This window comes from Oryctolagus cuniculus, chromosome 5 (assembly GCF_051225735.1).
Source record: "Oryctolagus cuniculus isolate XC-2025 breed Fujian yellow rabbit chromosome 5, ASM5122573v1, whole genome shotgun sequence".
Taxonomy (NCBI): Eukaryota; Metazoa; Chordata; class Mammalia; order Lagomorpha; family Leporidae; genus Oryctolagus; species Oryctolagus cuniculus.
This window is the reverse complement of record NC_142871.1, coordinates 92,729,937-92,745,327: the sequence shown is the minus strand read 5'-3', so window position 1 is coordinate 92,745,327 and position 15,391 is coordinate 92,729,937. Positions and strand designations below refer to the sequence as shown.

At 44.0% G+C, this 15,391-nt stretch overlaps 1 protein-coding gene and 1 long non-coding RNA gene across 6 annotated transcripts in view; one reads left to right on the top strand and one right to left on the bottom strand.

The window, feature by feature from the left end:
- Positions 1-15,391, bottom strand: part of LOC149126580 (uncharacterized) — a 486,087-nt gene that overhangs the window by 64,715 nt on the left and 405,981 nt on the right. The window lies entirely within an intron of this gene.
- Positions 9,914-15,391, top strand: part of SH3BGRL2 (SH3 domain binding glutamate rich protein like 2) — a 162,221-nt gene continuing 156,743 nt past the window's right edge. The window contains exon 1 of one of the 5 annotated variants that reach the window (XM_089332984.1): positions 9,914-10,650. Coding sequence is in view for 4 of the 5 variants with exons in the window: in XM_070073842.2 (XP_069929943.1) it covers positions 10,606-10,650 (45 nt within the window). In the remaining variant the exon portion in view is untranslated. Of the gene's footprint in view, positions 10,651-10,904; positions 11,143-15,391 lie in introns of those variants that run through there. The other 4 variants (XM_070073842.2, XM_070073846.2, XM_070073847.2 and 1 more) reach the window with 4 other exon arrangements.

The window sequence follows — 15,391 nt, the reverse complement described above, 5'->3', positions numbered from 1 at the left end:
AGTGAACCAACAGATGGAAGTGCATCCCCACCTCTTTTCTCTCTCTTTCATGTTCTTTCTGCCTCTCAAATAAAGAAACACAAATTTTCAAAGTAAGCATCTTAGCTTGTATTATCTTATTCATGGCTCTTCCTGCCTTGTCCTAGTAGGCATTTGAGGTTTTGACCTTTGCTAAGGCTTTCCAGATGGGCAGAAGCCAGGAATGCCAGGTGGGGTTGACTCAGGATACAATGTATCAATTCTGCTTGCCCTTCCCAGCCCCGGGCATGCTGAGGTTTCTCCCGCTGAGACGGAAAGCTGGGGAGGCAGCAATGAGAAAAGAAGTGTGACTCTAATGCATCTTGGTTTTAACTTCTGCGTCTGTCCCCTCTCTAGTAAGCACAAGTGGAAATCATTTCCCTCTTGTGCTAATTTAGAGGCGATTCAAGAAAGTGAAAAAGGAACACAGAATTCAGAAGTCCTACCATTTGGTTTTAATAGAAAATAGTACTTTATTGGACAATGAATCTGGGGCTTCCATTTTCTAAAATAAACGTTTCTGCATTCAGAGTAGCTTTAAGTATTTGTGACTTTTCTTCACGCAGACTTTTTCCCATGCTCATCTCCAAAACTGATAGCACACACATTTTCTGTTTTGTTTTCTGCTATGTTTTGTTCACCTCTCGTTATAGTGGTGGTTTTTTTGGGGTGGGGGAAGATGATATTCTTTTTTTGTGACAATTTACTTTTCAATCTCTGACCTAATCTTTAAAAAATGTGAATGCACAAATTTGGTAAAATTTAGAGGGTTTTTTTTCCCCCTCTAAATTGATTTCCTTTAGAAGAGCAATATGGCAAAAAGAAAACAATTCAATGAGGCGTGTTTATCAGACAACTGACGTGTATTTGGTTCATGACCATTGCCTGGCTTGTGAGTTACTCCTACTTTAGCACATGCAGAGTAAATTAACCAAGCTCTTAATAGATCACCTATTAGTCTCTGGAGGATAATTGTCTCATAGGAACTGGAAGTCCTGTGTGAGGGGCGGTGTTGTGGAGCAAGGACAAAAATCAACCCCTTGCATTCCTTCTCAACCAGTTCAACCCCAACCCTTCCATTCTTCCCCAATAACTAGCCAGCAGAGAGCACAGCCCCCCAAGTGTGAAAAGCCTGTGGCCTTTGAAAAGTCCTCACAAAGCAGCTCAGCCCACCTAACGCCCTCCCCCTCATAACTGTCAGCTACACAAACCTTGACTGTAAGGGAGTTCTTGCTCTCTGCCACGTTTTTGCCTTGTGTGCACGCCAGTAGGGAGCCAGCTCTTGAGTGTATTCTCTGAATTAACTCATTCTGGTTGTGAGTTCGTAGCTTGCCTCCTCTTCGTCATGCTCTCCTTTCCTTCCATGGCATTCTTTTTGAGTCTTGAAGTCAGAAGCCACCAAGAAGCAACAAACCCAAGGAATAACGTCAGTAGGCTGAGCATGGCAGAGTGGAAACAGAGGTGACTTGGGCTTTGAGAATGCTATTGGATTGCTTCAAAACACCTGGATTCACCTCCATGGGCACATCCTACACGAAATAACTAAATGTCACTATTGCTGACAGAAATTTGTTCAGTTTGGTCAAATTTGCAGCTGCATGTCTATTAACATGAAAGTGCAAGTGGAGTTTAAAAACAGGAAGCCTATAATTCTTTGAATGATAGGTTGCTCTTCAGTATTGCAAAATTCCATCTGCCCCAGCACCTCCCACCTTCCAACCTTGACTCCATATACACAGTTGTTACTCTTAATAGAGGAACAAAGGCAAAAAATGCAGCAAATTACATAACTATAGGCACTGACAAAATTTTAATGACCTAAATTAATATTATTTATCCTGATTTACGATCTAAAACCAGAACAATACTGATACACGTTGCAAGTAAACTTCAGATCATACTAAAAATACTGCTTTCAAAGACCCATATTTCATTGTCTCCACGGGGTTTTCACACAATCACTCACTTACTGACCCTTGTTTGTACTTCTGTCTAGGTCTTCAGTTTGTGCTAAAACTGTTTCACCCCATTCTCAAAACATACTCTCTGAGGAAACTTCATATTTATAGCATCTAGTACAGTGCTTACTGCATAGTGCGAACTTGATAAATGCTAGTGGTATGGAATTAAAAGTGTACAACATCTCTCCTGCTGAACAGCTATGAAAATCATAGACCTCTTAGGAATTAGAAGGATATATTAACACTTTTTCTGATTCTGAGAGTTGAATTTTTAAGTTATTAAAAATGTAAAGAAATGCAAATTGCTGAAGATAGGAAGTTGGATAAGTTGCTGAAGGAGAGCGGATGTTTAACAAATAAGGAGTACTTCAAAAAGCTTGGGGGAAGTGGGCATTGTGGTGCAGTGGTTTAAGCTCTCACTTGGAATGCCTGCACCTCATATTAGAAGGCCAGTTTGAGTCCTGGCTGCTTCCTGCCAATCACCTGGGTGGCAGCAGATGATGACCTGGGTTCTGGCCACCTGTGTGGGAGACCTGGATAAAACTCCTGGCTCCTGACTTCAGCCTGGTTCCCCCAGCCCCGGCTATCATGGGCATTTGGGGAGTGAACTGGCAGATTTGGAAGAGATCTCCCTCTCTGTCCCTATCTCTCCAGCACTCTGTCTTTCAAATAAAATAAATCTTTTTTAAAAAGTTTGTAGGGAAAATGAAATTAAAATGCCAAGTTTATGTTGAACAAAAATTTTTGAAATTCATGGCTCGTTTTTCATAATGAGCATTTCCGTCAAAGTTTTTTAAAAGTTTCATTTATTTCTTTATTTTAAAGAGAGAGAGAGAGAAGGAGAGAGAGAGAAAGAGAGAGAAAATCTTCCATTTGCTGGTTCACTTCCTAACTGCTTACCTTAGACAAGGCTGAACCATGGCAAAGCCAGGAACCGGGAACTCAATCTGGGTGTCCTGTATTGGTAGCCAGATCCCAAGTACTTGTTCCATTATCTGCTACCTTCAGGAATCTAGATTTAAAGTGGAGGCAGGACTCCATTCCCAGACGTTCTGATGTGGGATTTGGGTTTGCCAAGCAAATGGCTTAATCAGTTGTGTGTAACACTCACACCCTATGAGCTTTTTGAAAAGCCCTATTTTCCACAATTTCAGTGTTTAAAAATGATTTATTTATTTATTTATTTGTTTATTTATAAGAGTTAATGAGAGACAGAGACAGAGGTAGAGAGATCTTTCATCGGCTGGTTCACACCCCAGATGGCTGCAACGGCCAGTGCCAGGCCAGGCCAAAGCCAGGAGCCAGGAGATTAATTTGAATCTTCCACGTGGATGGCCCGAGCACTTGGGCCATGTTTCACTGTTTTTCACAGGCCATTGGTGGAGAGCTGGATCAGCAGCAGAGCAGCCAGGACAGGAACCAGTGCCTACAAGGGATGCTGGTATCACAGGGGCAATGGTTTAACTCACTATGCAACAGTGCCAGCCTCACGGCAATTTCGATTTTTTTTGCACCAAAATAGACTTACCTTTTAATTTCATTTTTCCATAAACCTTTAAAAGTACCGTTGTAAGTCGAGCTGAGTTAAATGGGCTTTTAAAAGTCCATGTGTTCTGGACAAATGTAAACTGTGGTTAAAGAAGTTATTTTATTACACTGTTTTGGGGCAAAAAAATTTAATAAACTTTAAAAATATGTATGATTTACAACCAGGGTGGAATTAACACAGGCAGGAATAAATTCCATTAGGGAGTGCTTCATTTTTGTCATAAATTTAGTGATATTTGGGTCAGCTCAGGGCCTCTGATCATGATAAGTTGTGTTAACAGGAATATTAGCTACATAACATCAGTGTTAAATGAAATTCTACTTAATCCAAAAATGCTTTCTCCTGGAAAAATGCTATTTGAACCCAAACACTTTCATTGTGGTGTAGACCAGAGTGATATTTGTAATTTGAGCAGCCTCTGAATGAACTGAGTAGAAATGAGTGTACAGAATGAGAAAAAGAAGTTAGCTAACATTTAGGTACTCTGTGTTTCTCTCCTCTCTTTGATTTTACTTTCAGGAAAGAGTCAAAGAATTTACTTATTTTTTTCCACACCCACGTATAGTGTTTAATCATTAACCAGTAGTTACGGGGCATTTGCTATCTACCATGCACTGATGTATAGATTACTGCAGAGAGGAAAACCAACTGGTCCCTGGCCTCCAGAAACTGACATTTGGGTGGGAAAAGACAAACCATAAACCATGTACTAAATAAACAAGAGAAAAAGCAAAGAGAGAAACAACTGGCAGTATTTAAGTATATTGAATCTCAAAGGTTACTGTTATGTGCCATGGAAATGAGGGGATATTACCAAGTTATTTCTGTTGGGATACAGAAATTAGCAGCATTAACAAACTGATGGGGATTACAACAGCAACAATGGAAACAAATCATACGATGTGGCAAAGGCAATGGGTTAGGAGCTCTGAAATCAGCCCGCCTTAATTTCTCTGTGCCTCAGTTTCTCCCTTGCAAATTGGAATAATGATACCATGAGCCAAAGAATTTAAAGTAAAGACCTCATTCCTTGCAAAATCTTGATGGCTTAAGGTACTAAAAAGCTCTGAAAGCAAATGTTCATAATTTCTATTCAGTAGCCTTTCAGAAGCACAGTAAAAGCAATAAGAAAAATAATTGCTACAAAAATAGTAACACTGTAGGTTTGTTTAACCCGACTTTTCCATTTTTCTCTAATTGCTTCTATATATAAATATTTTCTTATATTTCCTCTTCTGCAATTATTTTAAATGGCCTTTATGCTTAACATAATGAGGAATTATAATGAATTCTGAAAACTCATTAGCAATGTATTTATGAAGAATCAAAATAGCTTCTAAATTCAACAATAACCTAAATGTAAATTTTATATTTACTATAACATGGTAATCACTTTCAAAGGAGTAAACTAATAAGAAAATGTAGATTATCAGAAATTCCTGTAACTTGTGTTGCTTAAAATTGTTCAAGCAATAATCATCTTTGAATCTTTGTTATAGTGATGTCATCTCCTGAACTGGAATGCAATCTTGGAGGGTAGAATTTTATACACACACACACACACACACATCCACTCATATATACGTATATATACAGAACACATATTCCAAAAACGTTGACTAGGAGAGACCTTGTACAAAGGGCCCGGGGATGGTGCTGTGGTACTGTAGGCTAAGCCTATGTCCGCGGCGACTGCAACCCATATGGGCACTGGTTTATGTCCCAGCTGCTCCTCTTCCAGTTTAGCTCTCTTCTATGGCCTGGGAAAGCAGTGGAAGATGGCCCAAGTGCTTGGGCCCCTGCATGTGTGTGGGAGACCTGGAAGAAGCTCCTGGCTCCTGGCTCCTGGCTTTGGATCGGCCCAGCTCTGGCCTTTGTGGCCATTTGGGGAGTGAACCAGCAGATGGAACACCTTTCTCTCTGTCTCTCACTCTCTCCATAACTTTATCTCTTAAATAAATAAATCTTTATAAACAAACAAACAAAAACAAAGGGCCAGCATTGTGGCTTTAAGTCATTGCCTGTAAACGGCAGCATCCTATATGGGCAGGCCCCAGTTCAAGTCTTGGATATACACTTCCGATCCAGCTCCCTGCTAATATGCCTGGGAAAGCAGTGGAAGATGACCCAAGTATTTGTGCTCCTGCTACCCACATTTGAAACCTGGATGAAACTTCTGGCTTTGGCCTGGCCCAGCCCCAGCTGTTGCAGCTATTTGGAGAATGATGTGAGATCTCTCTCTCTCTCTGTAACTCTGCCTTTCAAATTAAATAAATGCATCTTTTTGAAAAAGATTACAAAGCAAAAAAACTAACAAAATAATAGCTAGTCTTTTCCTTTAAGCACTTAGCACACTTGTAATAACACATTCAATTTTCGTCTTCCCCAGTTAGGTCATAATTTCCATGAAGGTAGGAACTGTGTTTGATTGGTTGCTGACTTGCTGGCATCTAGCATAGCATCTGGCACTCATTGAATGAGTGCTGCTGCAAGAAATGAACTGCACACAAGGGTTTAGTTCTCTCAGTGGCTACTCCACCAGCAGATCTCAAAGCCTCCTTGTTACAGTTCCAAGATAATGGCTTCTGCCCTCCACCTCCTTTCCATCTCACACCTTTTGCCCAGTTTGCTGGGTTTTATCAGTTCACATTCAACCAATAGCATTCTCTGTCCCCTGTAATGGGAAAAAACATTTCCATGTCCCCAGTGCTTTATTCCCACTGGAAAACCCAGTTAATTAAGATTTTCTTTGATCAAGAGTCAGCCTGATAAAGCAACATAAAGCAGTGGATGAATTCTCTTCTTATGAAATTCACATTGAATTATTTGACTTCGTTGCAGCTTCATTTCCCTAATATTCTTTTTATAAGTATGGTCTCTTAAGTTCCTTAACAACAAAAAGATTTTGTTGAGAACTTTAACTGAACATGGCACTGTACAAAGAGGCTTATACAAACCAGATCTTTGTTATTTAGAAGGCTAACATCACAGACATGAAACACATGTTTATCGAATTTATTATGCATCATGCAAGTGTAGGCTGTTCTTTGATTTATATTGCATGACTAATAATTGTCTTTACTTTCTGAGTCCTAACTGTGTGCCAGGAACTGTGAGAAGAAAAGAAGAAAATCTTGACGTACTCATTCATCATTTCCAGTAGGCTGCCAACCACAAGGAAGGTGAGTCCTCTAAGTTAAGTGGACTGCCCTGCCGAAGGTCAGACAGCCGGGACATTAATCCAGGCCTGGCTCTGAGGCCCAGGCCTTCACCTCTCCGACCTACCTCTGCTCTTCGGCTCATAACCTCTCTCACGATCCCCTCACCAACTACCAAACATGCCAACCACCTGGAGCAGGCAGGGATTGTGACATGCATGATGTGGTGGCCGTGACACGTCTTAAAAAGTTAAACCCTTGGAGAGCTGTTTGGGATTAGAGCGCTGTGAACAGAGCAACGCTGGCAGAACGGAATTCTCCATCAGGTTCAATTCCACTCTGAAAACATAATCTGAACAGCTGACTGATGAAAGGTACTCCATTTAATCTATAGATAAACCTTACTGAAGAATATTTGTAGTCCCTGACTCCCCTTATAGCTTCTACCATTGTTCTCTTTCCCCTCCATTACTGCTCAGCTGCCAAACAGGGGAGCGAAAGCCTAGGTCGATGCCTTGGCGAGGACCACTTCCCAGGCCACAGTCTTCCAGTCGCTCCAACCTCTCTGCTGGAAATGCCCTCCCAAAGGTCAGCAGTGATAATCAATTATCACTGTAATCTCAACTAGTGCTTCTTGTGGGTTTATGGGGCAGCAAACACTGACTTCAATGCTTTACGCTGGAGGAAGAAACCTAGGGAACCGTGTCTGCACGGACCTGCAGGTGATTTTTGGCTTAGGGGTCTCAGTATTTAAAAATCAAGTCAACACTGAAGATCGTTTCAGACAAACATCTGAATGAGACACGCCATCTGGTTTGCTACAGTTCTCACCCCTTACACAATGTATGAGGGCCCTTTAAAAAGTTAATGGAGAGGATGGGCATCATGGAGAGGATGGCACAGCAGGGTAAACCACTGCTTAGGATGCTGGCTTCCCATGTTAGAGTGCAGGTTCAAGTTGTGGCTGCCCCACTTCTGATCCAGCTCCCTGCTAATGTGCCTGGGAAAGCAGAGGAGGATGGCCCAAGTCCTTGGGCCCCTGCCACCCACAGAGCAGACTAGCATGGAGTTCTGGGCTCCAGGCTTCCATCTGGCCCAGCCCCGGCTGTTAAAATCACCTGGTGAGTGAACTTGGGGAGTAGATCTTTTAAAATAAACAAAAAACTCCAGAATTTCATGGAAATATGGAATTGAAAGATATGTTTATTATAGTACAAAGTCCTTTTGAAATCCATGCATAGTTTTTTCATCAGATGCATTTTCCATGGGTGTTTTGAAGACTGTCCTATATTTATTTGGAGTACAAACTTTGTACCAAAATAGAGTCATCCTTTAATTCCACTTTTCCAAGGAGATTTTGAAGTCCCCTCACTTATGTGTATCTGGACCTTCCTCATCTCCTTCCCTGTGGCACCTGCCTAACCCCCAAAGGACCATGAGTAACTATGCATACTTTCCGCGGGTTAGGATTTTACAGCTGCTAGAAGAGATGCATTTGAAGTAGCTCAAGATAAAAGGGGGGGATATGAAACAGCAACCAAGGGCAGGAACTGTCGCAGACTGGGCTTCATGAAAACCAAAGGGGCAGGTAAGAAAGCTGCCAGCCTCCCTCTCAGGGTCTCTGCTCCTCTCTTAACAGCGGCCACCCTAGCCTCCTCTTCTCATTTCAGTTCCCTCTGCCCCAGCTGGCTCTGAGCATCCCATCCCCTGCCCCTAGCATCCACCTTTATACTCTACTGCTGTCCTGGTCTTTCACTTTTCCTACCGTAAACTGCTGAAAGAGGAATGTCATGGGCTAGCATGTACTTTTAGTCCTATTCATACACATCACACATCCAGGCTTTCTTGCATCTCCACTTCCAATTTCAGATCCTTAGGGCAGAGATGCCGCTCGGGCTTGCTTGGCTTGGGTGCTCAGCCTTACCCAGTCAGCTTTTATATGAACATGGCTTTGGAGGCACCACGCCGCCTAGCACTTGGAAGATCAGAGCTGGGAAACAGAACCCAGACAACTCAGCGAGCCTCCCTCATTGCATTGATTCAGCCAGGGTCTACCAGTTCCCCTACTCCTGTTCTGAGGCAACAGGAGCTCTTGCCAGTCTCCTCCTACACCCTGGATGTTATGTTTTCTGCAGCCTCCCTAAATGTTGGTAGAAATTCTTCTCATTTCAAAGTTCCCTCTATCAAAAGCTACCTCTTCCCTCTTCTTCCTTTGTATCTACACAGCACTGGGCTGGCACAGTGTGTCTTGTTCTGTGGCTAGTTTTGTACATTGTCTCTTTTCATGTGCAGACAATAGGTGCTCTGCTGACTGAAGAAATGACTTGCTCAACTTTTTATCTACTCTGCTGCCTTTCACAGAATAGGCTCTCAGCTCCAATTTTCTGAATTTATGTCCTCACAGCTAAGTGACAGCAAAGCAAAGCAAATGCTGGCTGTGTATAAAGACTTGGCATTTACACAGGAAAAGTAGTAGCAACGTTTAGGCCAATTATTTTATATTTTACAAATATACATTTTGACATTTATGGCAGCAACATTAAAATTACATTTACAGAGTGATATTTTGGGACCAAAATATACGTACTTTTAATTCCATTTTTTACCTACTTTTTGAAGTACCCTCCTATTGAAAACTTTTGAACACTAAAAGGGAATAAATTGCCATCAGGATTGTATCTTCTGTTTTGTCTACTACATTGATAAAGGGCTACTACAGAAACGGCTTAATCGAGAGGAAAAGTCGTAAATTGGAAATTTTGAAAACTGCTTTCAAAAAATTTCCCCAAATGATTAGCAGTTGAGCAAGAAACCAAAGAGCCAGAGACCTCACCGTCTGATTTTCTTCCCTTCCAGAACTGTTAATTAACATAGCTCCTCCTGGAAGGAAGAATGTAAATACAGCCCTGCAGGCACACTGGTTCATGTGCCCGGAACTGGGAGGCTTGGGCTCCCATCAATCCCGAAAAGCTAGCTAAGGAACTATTCCTGAACTATTAGCAACTGCATAAAAGCCTTCTTACTCAACAGCATCCTCCCGGGAGGCCGCTGGAACGTGTAGCAGTTCTGAGAAGGGCTGAGATTTGGCTCAACTGTAAATATTAGGTGCAGAGAGGCGAAGCCATTGTGCCTGGTGGGGGTGGGGCGGGTGGGGTTCCGATTCTCGACGCTGATAGAGGGACTCTCGTTTCGCTAGGTATTTATTTTTTCGACTACAATTACAGTTTTGCCAAGAAAAATAAAATATCAGTTGTGCTCTCATCTGGGTTTCTAATGTTCAGCGTCTCCAGGAGAAAACCTCTCGTTTACTTGAAACAATCACCTTTCCGCGCGGGGCTGGGAAAACAGGCGAGTCCAGTCCCACCGCCGCCGCCACCTCTGCAAACCCGCCGCGCCCACCCGGCAGGTTGCACGAGCCCTGAGACGGCGGGTCTCGGCGGCACGACCGCGTCCTTCGGCGTTCCAGGGTGGAGATGCTCACACCAGCAAACCGCAACACACAACCCACGCTTGGACTCTGGACCTAGCCCTTTTGCCTACTTGGCTTTCCTCCTCTCGCCAAGATCCTCGCCACCCCAACTCTGAGCTTGTCCCCGGCCCCAGGGTCCCCTCCAGCCATCCGTGCCTTGAGGGGATCCAGAAGGGGGGGTGGACGGAGCTCGGTCCACCGAGCGCTCCGGGGAGACGAGGAAACTACAACTCCCATCACGCCCCGCAGCCGGCTCCCTCCTCCCCTCCTCGCGCTTCAGCCTGCGGCGGGGCGGCGCTGGGCTTTTATCTGAGGACCGGGCGGGAGGGAGCCAGGTCCCCGCGATCTTCTCCGACGGCAGCGGCGGCGGCTTAAGCCGGGTGCAGCCCCTGCGCCCCTGCCAGCCGGGATCCCGCAGGGTGGAGGCTCAGTGCCGGGCGCACGGACAGGATGGTCATCCGCGTGTTCATCGCCTCTTCCTCGGGCTTCGTGGCGGTGAGCACGGCGGGGGCCCGCAGCCGGCTGGGGTCGCGGGGCGCCGGGGTCGCGGGTCCCGCGGGCTGCGCGCGGCGCTCGCCCCGGTGCGTCCCGGCGCGCGGCACGTCGGCCGGCCGGAGCCCGCGCCCGGCAGGTGATCCATCGCACTTGGACAATGAGAAGGGCGGGGAGGAGAGGTGGGTGGGGGCCCCTGCGCTCACCCACCTGCCCGCGCTGCGCGGCGGGGAAGGGAGTTGGAGGGAGCCCTCCGCCCTTGTGTGGCTCAGGAATTTGGGGAGGGGGCTGTTCATCCCCAAATTGTTTGGGACATTCAGCCAGGTTATATTATTAGTAGTAGTATTATTATTATCTTTAAGTCTGCTTTGGTTTTCTAACCTGTCTCCTGAATGGAACAAGTTTCAGTGGGGAATTGCTCTCCACCCTCCCTTCCCGGCCACCAAGTACATTTCTTGAGTTTCATACCTGCGCAAAGAAAGAATGCTAAACCAGGTTTGTCCTGTTGTGCCAGCGCTCTTTGACACTTTTTTGACTAGGGTGCTCTAAGTATTTTTACATCTTTATGTAAGTATGTATTGGTGTCTCCCCTGTAATGCTTGGTAAATTTCATAGTGGCAGTCTGTAATGTGTGATCTTTAATTATTTTTAGGGTGTTCTACCTGGTGGTGGTTCTTAAATCTTTAAGGAAGTTTTTTTTTTCTTTTTTTTTTTTAAGAAGTTAGGTACCTAGAGATGTCAGACTTTAAGGAACAATTCTGTAGGATACTTAACAGCCTACTAAGACATATAACATGTGTGTGTTTGCATGATCTTTGGGACTTGGTTTCCTTAGTGTAAACTATAGGTTTAATAGGCTCCTGTGTGAGATATTTAATCAGATACATCAAAAAGAGCAATATTGATTTGTTTGAAGTTCGCTTTGGCCAGTTGCCTGTGCAGTAGCTCAGCCAGATTGTCCCCAAATTTGTTTCATAAGTGGGTGGAGTAGAGGATAGAATAAAATATTGTTTGAAAATGCCGACAAACTGCCGAAGCTTTTTTACTTAAAAATAAGTCAACATTATGGTACAAAGACTTCTGTTTGCAGTAGGAACAATAGATGGGAAACTCCAGCTTATCTCTCTGTGCAGGCATGTTCTGGTCCTCACACTCCTGACCATTTCTGGTGTTTCTGGTTATTTGTGGTTGCTTAGTCATACCTGCCTTTTGTAGGTTTCCTCATTGAAGCTACACTTCATGGATTTGGAAAGCTGTACTGTTTCGTGAATAGATTTATTTAGATGCACCCCTTACTGACAATGCTTACGGATTTTGGTTTCACTGCCAACTTGGCGTTCTTTAATAATTGTTCGAATCGCATAGCATTTTATTGATTGCAGAATGGATGCTTCATAGAATTGAGCCCGGGCATCTGGGAGAAAGTCAAAGTCAAGGTAATTACTTGACTTATGCTGTCAGTAGGTAGTGTATCAGGATAACTCTGGAATCCTACATTTCTGTTTCTTCAGTCATGTTTACAGTTGAGGAATTGCCTATCTGCTATGTACTTCATTTTTAAATTTAATGTTAGATGTCTTCCTAAAAGTTTTAGTGTGGGCTAGCGATGTAAGTTTTAGTGATGAGGGCTGGAAGCGGAATGAAGTGCTCCATCTCTGCCTGAGTTTCTCTTGTGTAAAGTGCAGGATTTGATGAATAACTCAGCATTGCACTCCTGCTTTAGAATGCTATGACTTCCTCAGTTGAGCAAATAAAGATGAATTGTTATCTCAGCTTCTTCTACTTAAACAATGTCTGTATTAGCCTCAAAGTGACTTTATTCCTTTTCTAGGGCATTGAACAGTGCTGTCTCCAGTCTCCTCATTGCTTCTCATGTCCTCATGCCGTGTATTCTGACATGGTTTCATTTGAGCTGGAAGGCATACTCAGTTATTACATACTTAAAGCCCATAAACAGCAATTATGTTTTTTTTTTTTTTTTTGACAGGCAGAGTGGACAGTGAGAGAGAGAGACAGAGAGAGAAAGGTCTTCCTTTGCCGTTGGTTCACCCTCCAATGGCCGCCGCTGCAGCCGGCGCACCGCGCTGATCCTGGCAGGAGCCAGGAGCCAGGTGCTTTTCCTGGTCTCCCATGGGGTGCAGGGCCCAAGCACCTGGGCCATCCTCCACTGCACTCCCTGGCCATAGCAGAGAGCTGGCCTGGAAGAGGGGCAACCGGGACAGAATCCGGCGCCCCAACCGGGACTAGAACCCGGTGTGCCGGCGCCGCAAGGTGGAGGATTAGCCTATTGAGCCACGGCGCCGGCTGCAATTATGCTTTTTGAAGACGCAGTCAGTTCAGGTCTTAGACAGTCCCCATGAATTGTATCTGTCTGTAGAGTTCTTCTATAATATCCGTATTTTTAGCAATGTTACATTATGATTATAGGCGAGAATAGTGGTTTTTAAGAAATAATGAAGATATCGGTCAGCTGTTGGGTTGTGGAGGCTAGTGGAGCGTATAGCATTAAGTTATATTAAACTCCATGGCAGAGTCATATTTTCCCTCCAGCAGTGTTGTGTTAGCTGTTGGCACTGTTTTATTCCGTGCCAAACTGTCACCAGCAAGTGCATGGGAGAACAAGTCAGTTTGGTTTTAGCAGAAGTTTATTAAACCACAAGAAATGTAAGTGACAAGAATTAGACTAAGCTAAGTAAGGCCCACAGATTTCCATTCTGATTAGCTATCGATTTAAATAGTCTATTTAGGGAAAATTTCTGCATTTCCGTCTGAGCTCTTCCACTTTAAGAATTGGAACCTGCGCCCTGGGGTCATTGCCTCTTCTCTTCTCCAGCTCCAGGTGAAGCCCCTGTGTTATCCTGTGGGCACCTGAAAATCAAATTTCTTGGGCAACTGATATTCGTGTTGTCATGAAGGAACATTTTATTTCGGTTCTATAAAAAGCAGTGTATCCATAAAAAAGGTTATTTTAATATTTAATTCATTCTGGACGTTTGCAGATGTTCATATACTGGAAGGTGGAGGCTTTTGGTAACTTTGTCCCAGAAATATATTAATGTGAGACTTTTTTTAAATTTAAAAGTATTGAAATTAGTCAATTATATCACTCACTTATTAACAAGCATTTTCTAATGGTCTGTCCTTGTTCACCTAGGAACTAGAGAACAGAGGGTGTGGTCTCTGTCCTCAAGGAATTCCTAGGGAAGGAGATAAGATAGGAAAGGTAAAACCAGCTATAATAAAGGACAGTCCAAGGGCACATGCCTGTCTCTGGAACATTCTTACCAAAGATAGAAATAATATAGGCAGCAGAGGGATGCAGTGCTGGATGTCAGATAAGGAGGAAATGTGCCAGAAATCATAAAATATGCATGTGGGAGCCTGAGGCAGATGGCAGAGAGCAGAATTGAGTTAGATTTGGAACCTGGGAGAGTTTGTGAGCCCGTTTTGCTCAGGTTGGAGAGGGAGGGGCCGTGGGTAGGAGGAGGCGGGCTACAGAGGTCCTTGTGGACCTCTCTTCAGGAAAAGGTGAGTCTGAAAGCAGCTCAGGGTAACAGACTCTGTGGTGCTCAGCTTCTCAAAGATGTGTTCAGTATCTGGAGCTGTCTGCTGCCTTTTGTCCCTTAGGGAACCAGATGCTGTGTGGTGGGCAGGGATGCCTGGTATGTGATTTCAGAGGAGTCTTTGCAGTCCTACTTGCCTTGACTACGTACAGTTTCTCAAAAAGCAGATAAAGTCTTTGACCCTTCATTAAGGTTCCTGGAGTCTGTGAGAACTGGAAGCGCACCTAAGTAGATTTTTTAGTGAAGTCCAATCACGTCATTTTATAGAAAAGGAAACTTGGATACAAAAATTAGTGATTTGCCTCTAGTGCATCAGGACAGGGCTGAGATGTAACTGGAAGCCAGCTTTCTAATTCCTGAATGCCTTCATCCATGTATTGATTAATGCACTGATTGATTCATGTCTTATCAAACAATCGCTGAAAACTAAGTAACAGGTCTGTGTTAGGTGGGAGGGGCCAAGTGTCAGGACATCAAGGAAACAGATACAGACTGTCTCAGCATGGCACAGATCAGTGCTGTCTCTCTTCAGCTAAGTCACCTTGGGTTGCAAACCATTTCATCAGAGAGAGGGAAGGACTCTGGCTTGGTGGGTGTGTCTGCGGGGCAGGGTGCAGTGAGCTAGCCAGAAGTATATTCCTGCATGTTGGAAAGCTGAAGTCCCTGGGAGCCAGAGACCCGACTGAGTTGGAAGCAGAGTTAGAAAACTTGAAACTTTGTCCAAGGCTGCAGCAGTGTGTTGAGGTGAGGGTGGATAGGGGAGAGGAACCTGCGGAAACTGCTCGCAGTCGCCCTGCTCTTCGTGATTGTGATGGACACCTACTGCCTTGCATGCTTTATGATGATTTTAAACATGACAATGACCAGTGAGGCTGTTGCTTCCTTACAGAGTGTGTTCAGTGAATTTTTGCCGAGTCAGGAAGCCTTAGGCAAGAATCCCAAAGCAGTTAGAGTCTGAATGTGATCATGTAGAGTGGATGATACTAATTCCTAAGCTATTCTCATGTCTCGAGGAGCCAGTGAGGCTATGCCTGTGCTCTTTTGGAAATTGATCTGTGGAGTTGTGCAGCAGTGTGGGTATTTATTTTTTACTTTGCAGATGAAGAAGCTAAATGAAATAGCTGATTGAGCTCATATCAAGTAATGTTGAGATTCTGAGTCAAACCCTGGTGGGCACGTGG